This window comes from Cydia pomonella, chromosome 1 (genome assembly GCF_033807575.1).
Source record: "Cydia pomonella isolate Wapato2018A chromosome 1, ilCydPomo1, whole genome shotgun sequence".
NCBI classification, from domain to species: domain Eukaryota; kingdom Metazoa; phylum Arthropoda; class Insecta; order Lepidoptera; family Tortricidae; genus Cydia; species Cydia pomonella.
The window spans coordinates 49,032,541-49,049,139 of record NC_084703.1 but is presented as its reverse complement, the minus strand read 5'-3'; the positions used below and the strand labels follow the sequence as shown (position 1 = coordinate 49,049,139).

The 16,599-nt window shown below is 40.7% G+C and overlaps 2 protein-coding genes across 3 annotated transcripts in view; both read right to left on the bottom strand.

The window, feature by feature from the left end:
* Positions 1 to 893: 893 nt before the first annotated feature.
* Positions 894 to 6,310, bottom strand: LOC133525802 (trypsin 3A1-like). Its single transcript, XM_061862193.1, has 4 exons — positions 5,871 to 6,310; positions 4,982 to 5,201; positions 2,989 to 3,233; positions 894 to 1,276 (listed from the first exon to the last, which is right to left on the bottom strand). The coding sequence occupies exons 1-4, from the start codon at positions 6,230 to 6,232 to the stop codon at positions 946 to 948; spliced, it is 1,158 nt and encodes a 385-aa protein (XP_061718177.1). The 5' UTR covers positions 6,233 to 6,310; the 3' UTR covers positions 894 to 945.
* A 1,166-nt stretch (positions 6,311 to 7,476) lies between these two features.
* The window catches only part of LOC133525810 (U11/U12 small nuclear ribonucleoprotein 35 kDa protein-like), a 95,585-nt gene continuing 86,462 nt past the window's right edge, over positions 7,477 to 16,599 (bottom strand). Inside the window, exons 2-4 of one of the 2 annotated variants that reach the window (XM_061862207.1) lie at positions 13,874 to 13,978; positions 11,176 to 11,306; positions 7,477 to 8,286 (exon numbers count right to left, since the gene is read on the bottom strand). In XM_061862207.1, coding sequence (XP_061718191.1) covers positions 7,957 to 8,286; positions 11,176 to 11,306; positions 13,874 to 13,946 — 534 coding nt within the window. In that variant the 5' untranslated portion in view covers positions 13,947 to 13,978 and the 3' untranslated portion in view covers positions 7,477 to 7,956. Of the gene's footprint in view, positions 8,287 to 11,175; positions 11,307 to 13,873; positions 14,038 to 16,599 lie in introns of those variants that run through there. The other variant, XM_061862201.1, reaches the window with a different exon arrangement.

The following is a 16,599-nucleotide window of genomic DNA, read 5'->3' as shown; positions in this document are numbered from 1 at the left end:
TTGATTTATAATTATCGGAATTATATACAAGGGCTATTCGTTAAGGAACTAAAATGAATAGCAGAATTGCAATATTATGGTTGCTGCTTTTCACTGGAGGCTTAACCTACACCGCCAACTGGTTGCTTGATATGAATCCGTCTTATATGAATAAAACGCAAGCATTTCTGGAAGAATGGATACCTTCGCTTCCTTTACAGCAAACAGACCAGGTGTTACGATTGTAGCTAAGTTGGAAAGGTGCTATCTATGTAGTTAGACAATAACCTAAGTTAATTGTGATGATGCGTTCAATTTAATCGTGATAGATTGTGCAGGCAATGTTCGCCGGATCCGGACGTATCTCTTGCAACAACAAAAGCGTTTGGACATTTTTTGACCATTTCATTCATTTCGAAACTTACTGCTGTTGAATCTGTGGGTCTACTTGTAACGTATTGTTTAAATGTTGTCCTTGACGCGTTGCAAATTGTTCGAGTTGATTTCCGTTATATGTTAATCAAATAAATAATATTGTAACATCTAAGATTTAATTAAAAATTAACTATCATGATTATGGTACTGGGTATTACATAACAAGGATATTTAAATAGAGAATCCGTCGTGTTGAGGTTTAGGAACAATACCTTAATAGTTTAAAAAAGTGTTTATTCTGTATTTGTTTATCACATCTCTCCTCAAAGGCCCCGAAGTGGCTCCGAACGACACAGCTTCGCCCGACACTTTCTGACGAGGGCGTCGCAGGCCTATTTAACATGTACGCAGCAGCAGGATGGACGCAGCAGTTCACAGAAACGTGATATACTTAAAGGATCAGACACTTAAAGTATCTTACACCGCGCGATATATACAGACTGCAGATACGACTAGAGCTCTATAGATATTGACAGACAGTAATTGAAATGTGTTTTATTGATATCGTATCTAACTTAGATACATAAACAGCTAACTAGCACTAGTGTGGATCCATTGTTGCTGCGCGGCCACGTTGGCGTAGAGCGCCGGCTCGCACGCCGCACCGCACTGCTCGTTGTCGGCCATGATGCCGAGCAGCGTGCCCGCGCGCAGCAGCGGCGCGCCCGCGCAGTAGTTGCACGGCGAGCCGCGCGCGTGCAGCACGCCGATACACAGCGGCGCCAGCCCACAGCGCCCGTGGGCTACGGGCTCCAGGGGGATCAGGTGGCGCTCCAGGGAGTCCGGGGGGAGGCAGTGCGTGGAGGGGAGGATGTGGACGACGGCGAAGTGGACTTGCTGTGGTACGCTCTGGTCTATTGTTCTGAAAGAAAATTAAGGTTCAAAACATGCGCGTAATTTTTGTTCTAGCTATTCCTTAGCCAGTAGCGTGACTATATCAACTAAGGACCGTGGTAAATTCATCAAATAGCCCGAATGGACGCCTGTGCTCACGGCCTCTCGGTCAGATTGGGACCCCTCTTGGGTCCGTTGCATTTTGCCCACTTATGTGGAATTAATACGCCATGGGTACGCTTGTGGTAAAATTAATTATTGGAAACAAAATGGGTTTTAAATAGGCACATTCCCTACACGTAAAGTGGAACTGATTTCTTTAAGCTTCGACCCCATGGACAGAATATGATAGAAAGCTTCTTTAGGGGTGTGTTATATCTAAATATTTCTCCACGTGATCATGAGCTGAACTTGTGAACTCTACCGTTATATCTAATATCTTACTCCTAGTGTAAGGCGTACAATCACGTCCAAAAGTATCGATACGAACAAAGTCTTAAAAATATGTGTATACAACCTTATTGCCCATCTATTGAGGTATAACTACATACTTAAAAATTTTGTAGCTACTTAAATTGCTGCTCGCATAGAAATTCACAAGTAAAACTGAATTTATAAGGTATGTATGTACTTAATTGTGTTCCGCGGTAGTGACTTCAAATCAAACTTGAAATCTTTAGAAACGCCACAATGTTAAGTAACGTCACACTGCAGCGACCCGCTGCAATCGCGTCGGCTGCAAGGCTTAGAATAGAACGCACTGCGATTGATTCCTTGCATTTTCAGTCCTGCAAGTGCGTGCGCTTATGAAGCATGCCGTATGCGTTACTGTTTTTGCGGTTCTGAAACCGCAAGAAATTAATCACAGTGCGTTCTAAAGTCTAACCTCACGCGCTGCCGCCATGGTAGTGGTACTCACCTGACTGGATGTCAGTCGATACCTCGCTGGAAGGGAGGTATGAGAGGCCGCTTCCGCCTTTCGGCTGTGGCACGAATGTGGGGACAGATCTTAGCTCTCGACGCCGGCGCACGTTCGCATAGCCTCCGCGCGAGCGACTTTATACGTAGCCGGCGGGTTTTAAAAACGAATATTAATTTCTCTTAGTTGTTCAGTATTAATTAAGTACCGTAAAACTACACAACTATAGTCCAATACTGCAACTATGGTCCACAAGTTCGAAAGGAAATTTAGTATCTATACCAATGTTCCTTTTGGTTTACTCCTAGTTTTACCTTCCATTTATAAACATCCTTGCCTTAGAACTACAAAAATATAGTAGAATACACACCTGAACGAGAAAAATTGAGTTTATTTGTGGACCATAGTTGGGAGCTTTGGACTATAGTTGGGTGGTTTTACGGTACTTAAATTCCGTGCTTTGGGGAGCCTAGTTACGGCTAGGCAGACCAGTTCCAGCAGTTCTAGAGCGGCCCTAGCCGACGTCCCTCAGCTCGTCCGTCTCCCCACACGCATGACACGCAGTGGCTCGGGCAGCTTCAGGGGAGTACTTGCGTGAAGGAACTGACTTCGCAAATCAGTAGGTACCGCCCTAAACGTACCCCTACGACCCTAAATCGTGTGCTTGCGGTGGAACTACGGTAGAATAAATTTGGTTCTTGATTTAACTCACGTATCACTGTAGCAAGTATGTGACTGTGTCAATTGAAGTCTTTGAGGACGAAGTGTGCTGCTGGTGTTTGCTCTTCTCAGCTCTTCGCTACCGGTCGTAAAGTACTCACCTAAACCTCCCAAAGCCCAATATATTCACCGCCTCCCCCATAGGCAGCTTGAAGTAATCCAAAAGCGACGCCATCTTGACCGGTGGTCTACCCAGCCCGTCCTCGCTCTGCAGCAGCGCCAGATCGTACGACTTGTTGCCGCCTTCGTAGAGAGGATGTACGCGCACGTCGGACACGGCGTGAGATAGACCCTTGTTTAAGGCATCGTAGTTGTCCATTATGACGAAGTTATCCAGCGAGTCGACCTGTATTAATAAATATATTATTATGTAAGGTCAACTTCGATATTCGCGGTTTTGTGAAACGTAACCCTATTACAGGAACTTTTGTGGTGAGCGTTCCGACTGAACATCTAGCGACCTTCACAAAGGAGTTTTGAGGGACCACCGAAGGGCGGCAAGTTCGGCTGTTCCGCGGCCGGCTCCCTAACACAGCGGGGTTGCGAAATGCATCGCAGCCATAGTGTGTGTTTTAGTTTTAAGATATATTTAATAATATGTATGCTAGTTTTAAGGTATTTATCTATGGGCCCATAGTTGCCTGAAAATAAAGATTTTTCATTTCATTTTATTTTCTATTTAACCTATAATTTTTTTTACTAGTTTATATTTTCCAGATTTTCCCCTGTACTTATAGTGTAAGTCGATATTACCTACTTGCCAAATTTCGTATTTCTAGATACTTACGGTCAACGGGAAGTACCTACCCTATAAATGTCGATTCCCCTGAGTGTCGAAATCACGTCGAATTACCTACACGTTTTTGGCGGCATAAGCGGCCGTAACTTTTATTTACATTAATTTGGAAGTATGGTTTTTCCCAGGGACTAAGTTTTTTAATTCGCTTGTCTCGCCGGGGTTATCAAACGGTTAAAAATTTAAAAAAAATACTAAATGTTCGATTTTGTGAATATTTTGTACGACAGACGAGTGTAAGACTAAGGGTGGGTTGCACCAAACGGTATGTCACTGTTAAATCGTTCGCTAAATGTTCTTGTATGAGAAATTTCATAGTTCACTACGGATTGATGTTGATCAGTCCGCTAATTTTAGTTGGTGCAACTGGCCCTTAATGTTTCTTGGAGAAATATTAACTGTATCGATTAGTGGAATAAATAAAATATGTTTTTGGCAAAAATATCTTTTTTGGTACAAGCTTTTATCGCCGACGTACTTTTTTCCACAGGCAACTAATACTCATCGTGACAATTCTAAAAACCCCAAACACAATTAGGTTGCGTTGTTTTATCACAGAGTTCCTATGGCTACCTCCTGTCTCCATCATCAGATCAGCTTGATGACACCATAATATTGCATTGTCACCCGACTTACATATGTATGCAAATTTTCAGCTTAATCGGAAACCGGGAAGTGGGTCAAATTTAACTTGCAAGATTCCAGAACATACATACAAAGCAAGTAAAAAAGATACATACATGTAGGGTTGCCATCTCTAAAATTTGGAAACCAGGACAAGACGCGTGAAAACCCCGGATTTTAGAGTCCAGAACCCGGACATGTCCACAGGTTTTTTAAAACAGGCTTTAAATTTTTAAACCCGGACTCCAATTAAGTTCTCCCCAGACGCTCCCCGGACACCCTCTAAACTAAGACAAATCCAGGGAAACCCGGATGGATGGCAACCCTACATACACGTGAAGTTAAATAAAAGCTTGTAATAAAGAGTGTTTTTTTTAGCCGGGCTCAATAAGTGAATAAAAAAAAATCATTGAATGCAGTTTCTTTAAAAAAAAAAAAAATTTTTTTCCATAATAAAATATATACAGGTTTTTTGTCGATTCAGATTAGGATTCGGATTTCAAGGGGTTTATAATTTATAAATAACTCACATAGCCGCCATTTAATCCAAAGAATAATCTATTCAAGGACCATAATTTCATATCCTTCGTCAGGTGAACACAAATCATAATCAGCTCCAGGCGTCGTCACAATACAATACAGCGGTAAAATTTGCAACAGGCTTCGTCAGTTACCTCTTCAATAGAATCCAAGCAGCTAGCAGCGGTGACCACCCACCGCTCCGCCACCACCGTCAGGATGCACCCGAACGTCACACCGCTCGGCTTGATCTTCACTAAGGCCATCACGTGACGTCTCTCGTCCTCGACGGCGAGCTCGCCGTCCGACTGGATCGGGACGATCTGGTCGGGGTGGGTCGGCGTCTCGTAGGTTGGTACGTCGGTTGTGTATGGACTGAGTAGAGAAGCCCACTGATTAACAGTCCGACGGACGGTATCGGCGTGTCCGTTGTTCGGAACTGTCGCCTGTTTGTTTTAACTGACAAGCCGATACCGTCCGCCGGACTGTTAATCAGTAGGCTCCTTAAATAGAACATTGGACGATATAGAAATAGTTCTTTGTTTCGCAAGGGTACATATTTCCCTCGTGTTAATGTTGATTTAAATATAGGGTCTATTAACGGGTTTGAGTAAATGGTTTTAGTTAATTTACATACTGTATACTTAAAATAAGGGTCTTATAAATAGAAAACGTCCTCCAAATCATGAGAAGTGTGTCCATAGTGCTAGCCGTAATTGCCCCGTTGAATGGAAATGCTTTACACATTGAGTGAAATACTGGCCAGCATTCTGTTCACCAGTTGTATCTATAAGGCGCCTAGCTACGAGTAAACCCTTTCCGTTATTTAATTCAATTCAATAATTTTAATTCAGAAAATAAATTCCATATACCAATACATTAAAATACAATATAAATTAAGATAAAAATTAAAATTAAATATGTTAGTAACAATGGGTAAATCTTTAATAAATAAATAAAATAAATAAAATTTAATAAATATTTCCCCGCTGTGGTATGGATAATGTGGTATTAATAATAACCCAGTGTGAAAAAAATACTCACCTTGAACTGGCGGTAATTTCGTTCGTAGACGGCGTAGCTAGTGTACTGTTTTGCTCCTTAGTATAAGTGCAGGTTGGCCGAGTTTTCCTCCCAGTAGTGTCCCTACTAATCGCAGTCAGTCTCCTTGTCGAATACCTAGGAGTCACCGTTGATATATGAAAGGCCGTGGCCGCGGTCGAGGTTGAAGCCTGACTCTCAAGTTCCCCGCGACACGAAAGAAAATGAAGAATTAAAAATATTATAAACACTATGAGTATCACTAACAGTAAAGCTTCTAGTATAGTCAAAAAGGTTTCTACGGGCGTAAAGGCCTTTAGCCATCCTTTGAATTCTTCCCAACATTTCTGGCATCCGTTTGGCATTTTACATTTTATAAAATACGCGGCCGACTGGATAGTCAAGGTATAAACCTTATTACTCCCGTTTGGTTTGGAAATGAGTAGAAAATAATAATCGATAGAGTGAATAGTCGTAGATAGACAGCGGCATCATAGTTATTTTCACCACACCAACTGGTAAAGGACCTTTTGATTGTTCAAAAACTAATGCGAAAGTTGCATTTTATCCACATGTGGGGCAAAGTAATCAATGCAGATTTTGAGTCGTTTCCATATGTTAGCTGGTAGAATTGACTTTTAAATAATAATTTTGAATGATACATTTTTTATTACGTTCATTTTGATTTTTTCAGTTTTTCATAATTAGTAGTTTTGCCCCCTTGTAAAACAAATTAACTTATTACAGGGGGCCAATTTTCGAGATTCGAGGGCTCGTAATCGAACGTGAGTGGTCGTGTGTTTCTAGAGGCTAACGCGGATGGCTTTGAAACAATACTGCGGAAACGTGTTGCCTCCCTGATGCACAGAGTCCGAGGGAGTCTCCCGAGCCTCCCGAGTGTGATACTTGCAAAGTATGACCTCCCTGATAACAAACTGGAACTCTAGCTGTTTGTACAAACGACAGACCTCTTAAGCCGACCACTGACTAACGGCCGCCGGACGATAGGGACCGCGCGCGTTGGAGGGTCTGCCATCTTGTGGCCTGAATCGGAACCATAAACATGCACATGTACACGTCACGTGTTTTCTTGTGCATAGTAGGTTCTGCCATCTTGTGGGCTACATCGGAACAAAAAATATCACATTTACGCTTCGCGCCAAAATCTGACGGCTCCTGTGCTGCCTCCTACAGTTCATGCACGCTCCCTCTATCGGCCGGTCACTTTTTCGGAACTTTCAAATTTTTGTTCCAAGTCTAACTGACAGGCCGATATCGTCCGGTGGCCTGTTAGTCAGTGGTCGGCTTTATTTTCTGTAAAATAGTATTAAAAAAGTAAATTTAACAACCTTAAATTAGGTCGTTTAATTTTGCTTTTAAGTAATTATTTTATTCTGCTGCTCATATGCTGAGACGCAGGCGACGTAGTTCCACACAGCGCAGAGCGGAGAAAATTTTGTAAAGTATGCAACGTCCTTGCGCCGCAGTGTGCGCAACTAAAGGACATTCCACACTTTACAAAATCTGCCTCCGCAGACGCCTAGCCATAGTTGGAGCTCCTATCTTGGACTAAAGTCTTGCTGATTTTACGGTAGATAGTAAAAAATCCTTGAAATTAGAATCGTTTATTACGAACCATACAGTTATTGCAAAGATATTATACAAGGTGTCGCGTTCAGTACCGATGGTACCTTAAAAGCAAGTTCTTTATTTTGAGTAGTTCTTTTGTACTTAGTAAGAAAAGCCGTACGGTAACGCAACTGAGATCCGTGCTTTATTCACCGAACGGGGACAATGGGGCTCTGTGCTCACGGTATCATTTTAGTAGTGTAGTTAGGCCTGAAAGACGAAAGCAAACATCCAAGTCGTAACTCTCTGGAAAGCCCTATTTTTGTACGTAGCCAGCAACCGAGTAGGCGAGCCGTCCGCTCATGAACACAAACAACATCGGAGGAGCCACTTATGCGTTACCAACCCTCGAGAACTCTTGAATACCCGCGTCTTAAAGAACTCCCTATTCATTCCATATTCTGTAGGTTCTGGGAAGAAACGAGCGAGAGGTCCACTTGTTCTTCGGCCTTAATCCTCTTCAATCTCTCCTCTCCTCTCCAACCTTAATAGGCCTCTTAAAAGGCCTATCCCTACATCCAAACCTGAGCTGTCCAGAGTTCTTATTCCCTCCAAACCCTCCCCCTAGTCTCCTAGGCTTCCAACCTTTCATAACTCTTCCCACCTCCCTTTCCACGATAACTTCTGTGTTATCGATGTATTCTTTATGTTTCTGGAGAGCGGTGTCGACGTCGGAGCTCCGTTCGAACTCTATGAGGGCGTACTGCTTGGATTTCCCGGTCACTATGTCCTTGACGAGACGACAGCGTAGGATTTTACCGCAGTCGGAGAATTCCGATAGGAGAGTATCCTGGAAAACGATAATAGAATTTTAAAATTTATAAAACAATTATTTCAAAAATGAATTCTCGTCCTATAATTATACAAAAATGATATATTATTTTATCTAGTTGCTAACAGCAGGCAGAAATATAGCACAGATCCTTTCCCTCCTCTTTTTGGGGGCTAGTAGCCTCGGCACGATCTCGTGGCTACGGGCTAGATCTAAAGTTGGTAGCAACTCGAGTCTTTTGAGTCTAAATTGAAGAACTCGACTTGTTTTTCCGAGCAATGCCGGATTTAGAGGTCTGGAGGCCTCGGGCAATAAAGGAGTGGAGGCCCCCTGGCCCCAAAATAGTTTCCTATGTCTATTATGGGGGGCCCTCTTTTGTGGAGGCCCCGGGGCTGTAGCCCCGGTTGCCCTCCCCTAAATCCGGCCCTGTTTCCGAGACTCATTCTGAGTTTTTTAAGTCCCGAGTCGAGTCCTTTATTGAGTATTTTTTGAGCGCTACTCAAAAGGACTCGAGTCTCCGGATACAGACTCAGTAAACAATTTTATAGGTTTTACCTAAACAACAGTAAAGTAAATAAGCGTTATTGTATGATTTATGTTATTTACATCCATGAATAGGGAGCGTGCATGAACTGTAGGAGGCAGCACAGGAGCCGTCAGATTTTTGGAGCGAGACGTAAATGTGATGTTTTTGTTCCGATTTAGCCCACAAGATGGCAGATAAAATAAAATAAAATAAAATAAAAATCTTTTATTTCGTGTAACAAGAGACACATATCTTCTTAAACTAACTAAAGCTAACTAAAAATCTAAATTTCTAAATTTTAAAAATCTTAATTTATTAAAGGGCTTCACCATTTGACAGTACTAGTGGGAGAGTGTAATCTTCCACAGTGTGATAAATATACACAATCCACCCTCTCGGCTATCATCTTCAGAATGATGTTGGGACTGCTCCGCACCCGACGCATCAGGGATGCGGTGCGCCCGCGCATTACCGTGTGAAAGCAATTTACGCGCGCCGCAGCGAACATACCTGACGCGCTACAGAAACGGGGCAGTCCCATCAACACCCTGAATGCGTTATTGTATTGTACACGGAGGGCCCCATAAGCCCGTTGCGTATACTGCGCCCACAGGCAGCAGGTATAGAGGGAAGTGCAGAAAGCTCTGAATAATGTTGCTTTCACCTCTATAGAGCATCCTGCAAACCTTCGAGCGATCATATTCGCCCGGACCGACAGGGCCCTTCGCTCTCTCTCCAAGTCCATATCGTCTCTGAGATCGACCGCAACTATATGCCCCAAGTACTTAAAGGAATCAACTCTTTCCAAAAGAGCGTCATTAAGGTATATAGATGGAAGCTCGATTGTATTTTTGCGGTCAGTCTCAAAAACCATATACTGACTCTTGCTCCCATTATATTTGAGGCCGTGGTCAGTTGCATACGCTTCACAAATTTTCAGCATTCGCCTGATCCCACACACTGACGCGCTCAACAACACCATATCGTCTGCATAACTCAAGTTGTTGACACATACCCCATCTATATGACATCCGACATGCGTATTGCTGAGCATCTCAATTAACCCGTTAATATATAGGTTGAACAGTGTCGGTGAGCTCAAACCCCCCTGTCTCACTCCACACTCCAACCTATATTCGTCAGACATTGCGTTTGCCCATCGAACACTGTTGACCTGGTTCCCATACCAATACTTAAGGATATTTACAGTTTCTGGTGGAAGACCTGTGTCCTCAAGTTTTTTCCACAGTATTTTGTAGGAAACCAGGTCAAAAGCCTTGGACAAGTCCAAAAAACAAGCAATAACAGGTGTCCTCCTGGTAGTATAGTACTTCACAACCTACTATGCACAAGAAAACACGTGACGTGTACATGTGTATGTTTATGGTTCCTATTCAGGCCACAAGATGGCAGACTCTCCAACGCGCACGGTCCCTATTTCACATAAAGACAACGCATTTCGAAGTTATTTGTAAAAAAAATACAAGTTCTAAGAAAAGGACTCAAGTCGCTACAAAAGACTAGTCTCTAATAAGTTGAAAAGAACTAGAGTTCCATCTTAATTATGAGAGTCTGAAAAACTGAGTCGAGTCTTAAAGCAGAGGACTCAAAGGACTTGAGTCTTAACCAACACTAGCTAGATCAGCTTTGGTTTAAGGAACTAAATTATGAAAGTATGTTATTTATATAGTTTTTACCATAAGAAATACGAATTTAAGTAAATTTTTGTTCTCTCACTCTTACTGAGCGTAAGCGTACGATGAGTCAGATGCTTCGAGCAACACCGGCTTCCGACACGTCGGAAGGGAGGAGCCCAATGCCGGATTTAGAGGTCTGGAGGCAATAAAGGTGTGGAGGCCCCCTGGCCCCAATTTTTTTCCAAATAAAATGGTAAATTTACCGAATTCTCTATTGTGGGGCCCCTCTTTTGTGGAGGCCCGGGGCAGCAGCAGTGCCCCCCCCCCCCCCCCCCGGGGCTCAAATTTTACATACAATGTATGCCCCTCTGCCCCCCCCCCCTGGGCCTCCGGCGACATCAACTTGCCCCCCCCTAGTTCACTGGCTGGCTACGCCCTTGCCTATGCTTCAGCAGAGGGGAAATAGTACGAATGCCGTCTCCCTTCCCGGCGTTCCTCGAAGGTCAGATGAGTGCGTACCCGGGAGCGCGGCGCGGCTATCATGTTTTTTAATTTTATTTTTTTGTAAGTTTAAATAAAATAAGAAGTAATCACCATAAAGATCGATCTGGGTTGTGTGTAAAAATATGAACCAATTTTCATATTTTTAGCTTTTGTACATAATTTGTTACAAATTTTTAAAGTGTATTTTAGACCTATGTTTGTGTTTGTGCCTATGAAGCCGATGAGAATTAGAATGTATACCTGGGTCGTTCTGGGATGCAGCCGTGCCACGAACACGGTGTGCCGCGGGTCCCCTCGCACAGATTTGTTGGGCGCGTATTCTGAATGTAGCGCGCGAAGGATGGCGCGGTCGTGCGGTGTTGTATCCGTACCTTAACATATGTATATATACTTAACATATCAAATATCAAACATTTATTCAGCAAATAGGCCACAGGGGCACTTTTACATGTCCATTTTTACAAACAATAAATTAAAAAAAAAAAATTACAAATATCGAATCTATGAAATAATAAATACTTTATTAGAGATGTATACTGTCTCTAAATGTCAAATTACACAAAAAAAAAACTATGATAAAAAAAATAAAACCATAAAATACTAAAATTCTTTAGAGATGTATAAGTCTCTAAGTGTCAGAGATAAAATATAAAAATATATATTAAATTATCCTTAGAGATGTAGAGGGTCGCCAAGGCTTGAATTCTTATATAAATAATTAAAAGACAAAAAAATTAAAACAGACAAGAACCGAATGAAGTGTCTCACGTTAATGTCACTCAAAAGTAAAGTTACATACTTTAACATAACCTGTACCCCGTGTAAGCTTAAACAGACCGGTCTCCACAAACAGCACCCGTTCACGAGTATGACGTGTATCTCAGCCATCGCATATGTATAATAAATAAGAAACATTTCTTATAGCACATAAAAACGAAATATAATCTCTTCCTTGTCGTATCCTCATGGCTGGAGGACGTGAGTGACGTGAAATATAATACCTACAGATAGTTTTTTTTTTCTTTTTACACTACGTCGGTGGAAAACAAGCATACGGCCCGCCTGATGGTAAGCAGTCTCCGTAGCATATGGACGCCTGCAACTCTAGAGGAGTTACATGCGCGTTGCCGACCCTAGCATTCCGCACCCTCGTTGAGCACTGGCAACCTTACTCACCGACAGGAACACAATACCATGAGAAGGGTCTAGTATTATTTGACTGCTGTTTTCTGTAAGGTACTTCCCCATTTGGGCTCTGCTCTAGATCTGGAATGACATCCGCTGTGCTGTGCCCTACCACACAAAGCGAGATGACATTCACAGTGCCCATACCTCTCTTTAGGATGTAGTTTAAGGACATACCCGGGTCTAAAAGTATGGAAACAATGTTGTTTTCATAATATCATATTCTCATGTTTCTACTTTTATCTCTTTTATTCATTGTAGGTATTAGTTTCTACTACTATTATTGTATATTGGTAGCAAAAACCTTACGTTAGGCAACCCCAAAAAAGGTTAAAACTCTAAGTATTAAAACATTCTAATAAGGGCAGGTGGTGTTAGGGAAACATACTTTATTTTTAACACACTTATTAGGTCGATCTGTATGTAACTATGTAATGGAATCTAAGGTAACTAATTTAACCATCTTCCAAGGATCGTAGCGTCATGGAAATTGGCAGCTGTATGTAGTTCTGATGACAATACAATAATATGGTACTGTCAAACTGATCTGATGATGGAGCCGGGAGATATGAACAGGAACTTCATGATGGAACATCGTATCATAGCTGTGTTTGGATTTGTTAGAAAAATCTTGTAATGAACTTTGACCATGATTAGTTTTCAAGGTCTGATGATGAAGCCGGAAGATAGGCATTCCATGATGGGATATTGTATCATACTCATGTTTGCACTTGTGAGAAAGGTCACATAATGGACTTTGAACACGATCAGGTTTCAAGGTTATAACAAACATGCAACCTACACCATAAAAAAGCGTGTTTTTCTAGTGTTTAGTGTTAGCTGGTTAGGTACTACAGTTACCAAAAGCATGTAAGTGGTTAGGGTAAGAGACACTGTACAAGGGAAGTCCTTCTACACAAGTATTTTTAAGTTAATTTTATTTATGAACTCGCTTCTGTTTTACTAGTATCATTTAATTCAGTTTTTAATATCTTTAAGTATTATATATGTCACCTAAGTGCGTCACCAAACTGCAGAGTGTAAAAAGTAGAAGATGTCCACCATGTTTAGATGGAACGTGTCCACAACGAGGCGGTGAGGAGTGATGTGACATTTTACAAGTCTATTAACATAGGCATTTGTAACATCACCCTGGCATCCCCACTATCAGACGAGGCCATGATGATGTGCAATCTAAATCCTCCTGAGACCCAGAAGCAATTGTTTTCTTTTTTAATTTGGAACCTTTAAATACATAATAAAAGTTCAAAATAAATTTAGGAATATGTACAAAAATTTGTACTCAGGGTCTTAAGAGGTTAAAAACAATGTAGCAGTGTAAGTAATTCTGTAGATCTCTTTATGGGGTGACATTGTCCCTGCCTGATGAAACAACATTCTTTAATCAATTTACTGGGAGGCAACAAGGCAAACGTGGTTCATGGAAGGCCCTCAGTCATAAAATCACCTACAATTATTGTAAATGATTCCAACGATCAATTCTTGACTCTAATATCATTCGTAAAGGAATATATTCTAATAACAGTTTAATATATTCTTGGATATCAGAAAGACGGCAGGGCCGACCTGGCATAGAACCGCCGCATACAGAAAAACATGGAAATCCATGAAAGAAGCATATGTTAAGCAGTGGACGCATATATGCTGAGAAGAAGAAGATATTGTTGGAACTACGTAAAACGAACTTACTAACGTTAATTATTTTATGGTATCTGATATTACCAAAACTTACCATCGATTGAACCTATTTTGACTGGATCGTACTCTGTAGCATATCGCTGGAACTTGTCTTCTTGATGAGACATTGCGTTTAACAAATTATTACTCGGTATTACAAATTAAAAATAAAAGAGTAAACAAAGATTGACTTCGCTTTACTTTTCCTTGTGGCAAAGTTTGCCAGGCAAACGTCAAATAAATGTCAATGTCACTGACCTGACAGTGACAGCAGCCATAGTCATGACGTAACGACGTAAGGATTCCTATAATCGATACCGGTACCAAGTATATTTCTAATATTAATCGATTGCAGGAAAGAAATCCTTTATGGATTATATATAATATGGATATGGAACAGATAAAAATAATAAATAACACTGATGAGTTGATGACTCTGAGCTTCAAAAATAAAAAAATTTGAAATCGGTTCACACTCGAAAAACCAACATACGTAAATTCAATTCAATTCAATTCAATAAGCCTTTATTTAACAATCTTATTCTAGTTTACAAAATATAATAAACATCTTATTTCCTAGTTTCACTTATCTTATACTTTAAAACTATTACTATATATCGATGCTCAGTTTCAGACATCGGAGCCGAGATTGTCTTGCTTTCCAGCATAGGCCTCCCCCAAGTTTCTCCAAAGTTCCCGATCATGGGCTTTTCTCCGCCAAGTGGCACCAGCAAGAGCTTTGAAGTCGTCCTCCCATCTTCGTAGAGGTCTATGATTTTTTCTGCCACCTTCCCTAGGATACCAATCAGTCACTTCTTTGGCCCATTTGTCATCCTTGCATCTAAGTATGTGACCTGCCCACTTCCATTTGTTTTTTTTGATAGTATATGAAACATCTTTAACACGTGTTCTTCTACGTATGGTCTTTAAGTTTACACGATCTATTCTCCTTATGTTCAGCATACTTCTTTCGATGTTATGTTGTGATGTTTCTAATTTTCGCATGTGTTCGTTTGTTAATGCCCATGTCTGGCAGCCATATGTCATGCAAGGCAGGATACAAGAGTTGAAAATGCGGCTTTTTAACTTAAGTGGTATTGATGGGTTCTTCGTTATTTCTTTTAGTGACCAGTACCTGTTCCATGACGAGTTAATGCGACATTGTATTTCTTTTGACGTTATCTCTGAAGTAGATATTATTTGGCCCAGGTAAGTGTATTCCGTGACATACTCTATCTTGAAGTTACTAATTTGTATGGGAATTTTGGACCGATTGGTCAATAGCTTTGTTTTTGACGTATTTATTTGTAGTCCTACTTTTTCGCTTTCTACTACTAGTTGTTCCAGCATAATGCGTAGGTGGTTCGCGTCGTCAGAGATAACTATAAGATCATCTGCGAATCTAAGGTGGTTTAATAAAGCACCGTTTACTTTGATGCCATATTCGCTCCAATCCATTTTCCTAAATACTTCCTCTAAGACTGCGGAAAATAACTTTGGCGATAAGGGGTCTCCTTGCCTGACGCCCTTCTTGATCTTAAACCTATTACCTTGCCGTTCAGTCTTTATTGTCGCTGTCATGTCCTTGTAGAGGTTCCGTATGAGCCTTATATACTTTGTATGTATGCCTTGGTTCAACAAGGACTCCCAGATTTTTGCATGATATAATGAATCGAATGCTTTATTGTAATCTACGAATGCCAAATAATAGGGCATTTGGTATTCGTTGCACTTTTCGATCAATTGCTTTATTGTGTGTATGTGGTCAATCGTGGAACAACCACTTCGAAACCCTGCCTGTTCCTTAGGCTGGTTCTCATCTAGTACTTTCGTGAGACGACCTAGCAGAATCTTTGAGAACACCTTGTACAAAGATGACATAAGACTTATAGGCCTGTAATTATTAATGTTGTCCCTATTTCCTTTTTTGTGAAGTAAGATTATAGTTGATGATGACCATTGGGATGGTATTATTTCTCTTTGTAAGATGTCATTAAATATATCTATTAAGGTTTCTAAAATGGTTTCGAAAGTGCCCTTTAGAACTTCATTCGAAATGCCGTCTTCTCCTGGCGATTTTCTGTTTTTCAATGTATCCATGGCTTTTGATATTTCTGATTTTATTATAGGAGGGACAGGTTCTTCTTCATTTTGTTTCTCAAAATTCGGTGACGTATAAGAATTTGTATCATTATATAATTGTCTGTAGAAATCGGTAGCTTCTTTTAGTATATCTGTCCGCTTGGTTTTAGTTTTGTTGTTTTTATTATTCTTCATTTTTGGAATCCACTCCGTATTTTCCTGTAATTCTTTCCATGCTTTTTTAACTCCTCCTGTAGATTCAATGTGATGTATAAACCTTTCAGCTCGCGTTCTTTCTCTGTGTTTTCTTATACTTATGTTAATTTTCTTGCTTATACATGCAATTTGTTTTCTATTCTTTGGTTTTTGTTTCTGTAGTGCTTGTCTTTCCGTTAGTAGCTTTCTGCTGGTCTCTCCTAGCTTATCTTTTTTGGTTGTGGTTGCGTTTAAAGTATTTTCGATGTTCTGAAGCCCTTTTTCTAGAATGTTGTATTTCTCTTGAATATCTTTTTTGTTTTGTATGTTTCGTTGTAGATTTTTTTCTAAGTAGTTTAGCGTTGTTTGCGGCAAAGGCATCTGTATTTCTTTTATGTTGTTTTTAATATGTTTACGAGATTGTTTTAATTTGTGACTTTTTATCTTTCCACGCACCATACGGTGATCAGTATTAAAATTAAGCTGGTTTATTATGCTTACATC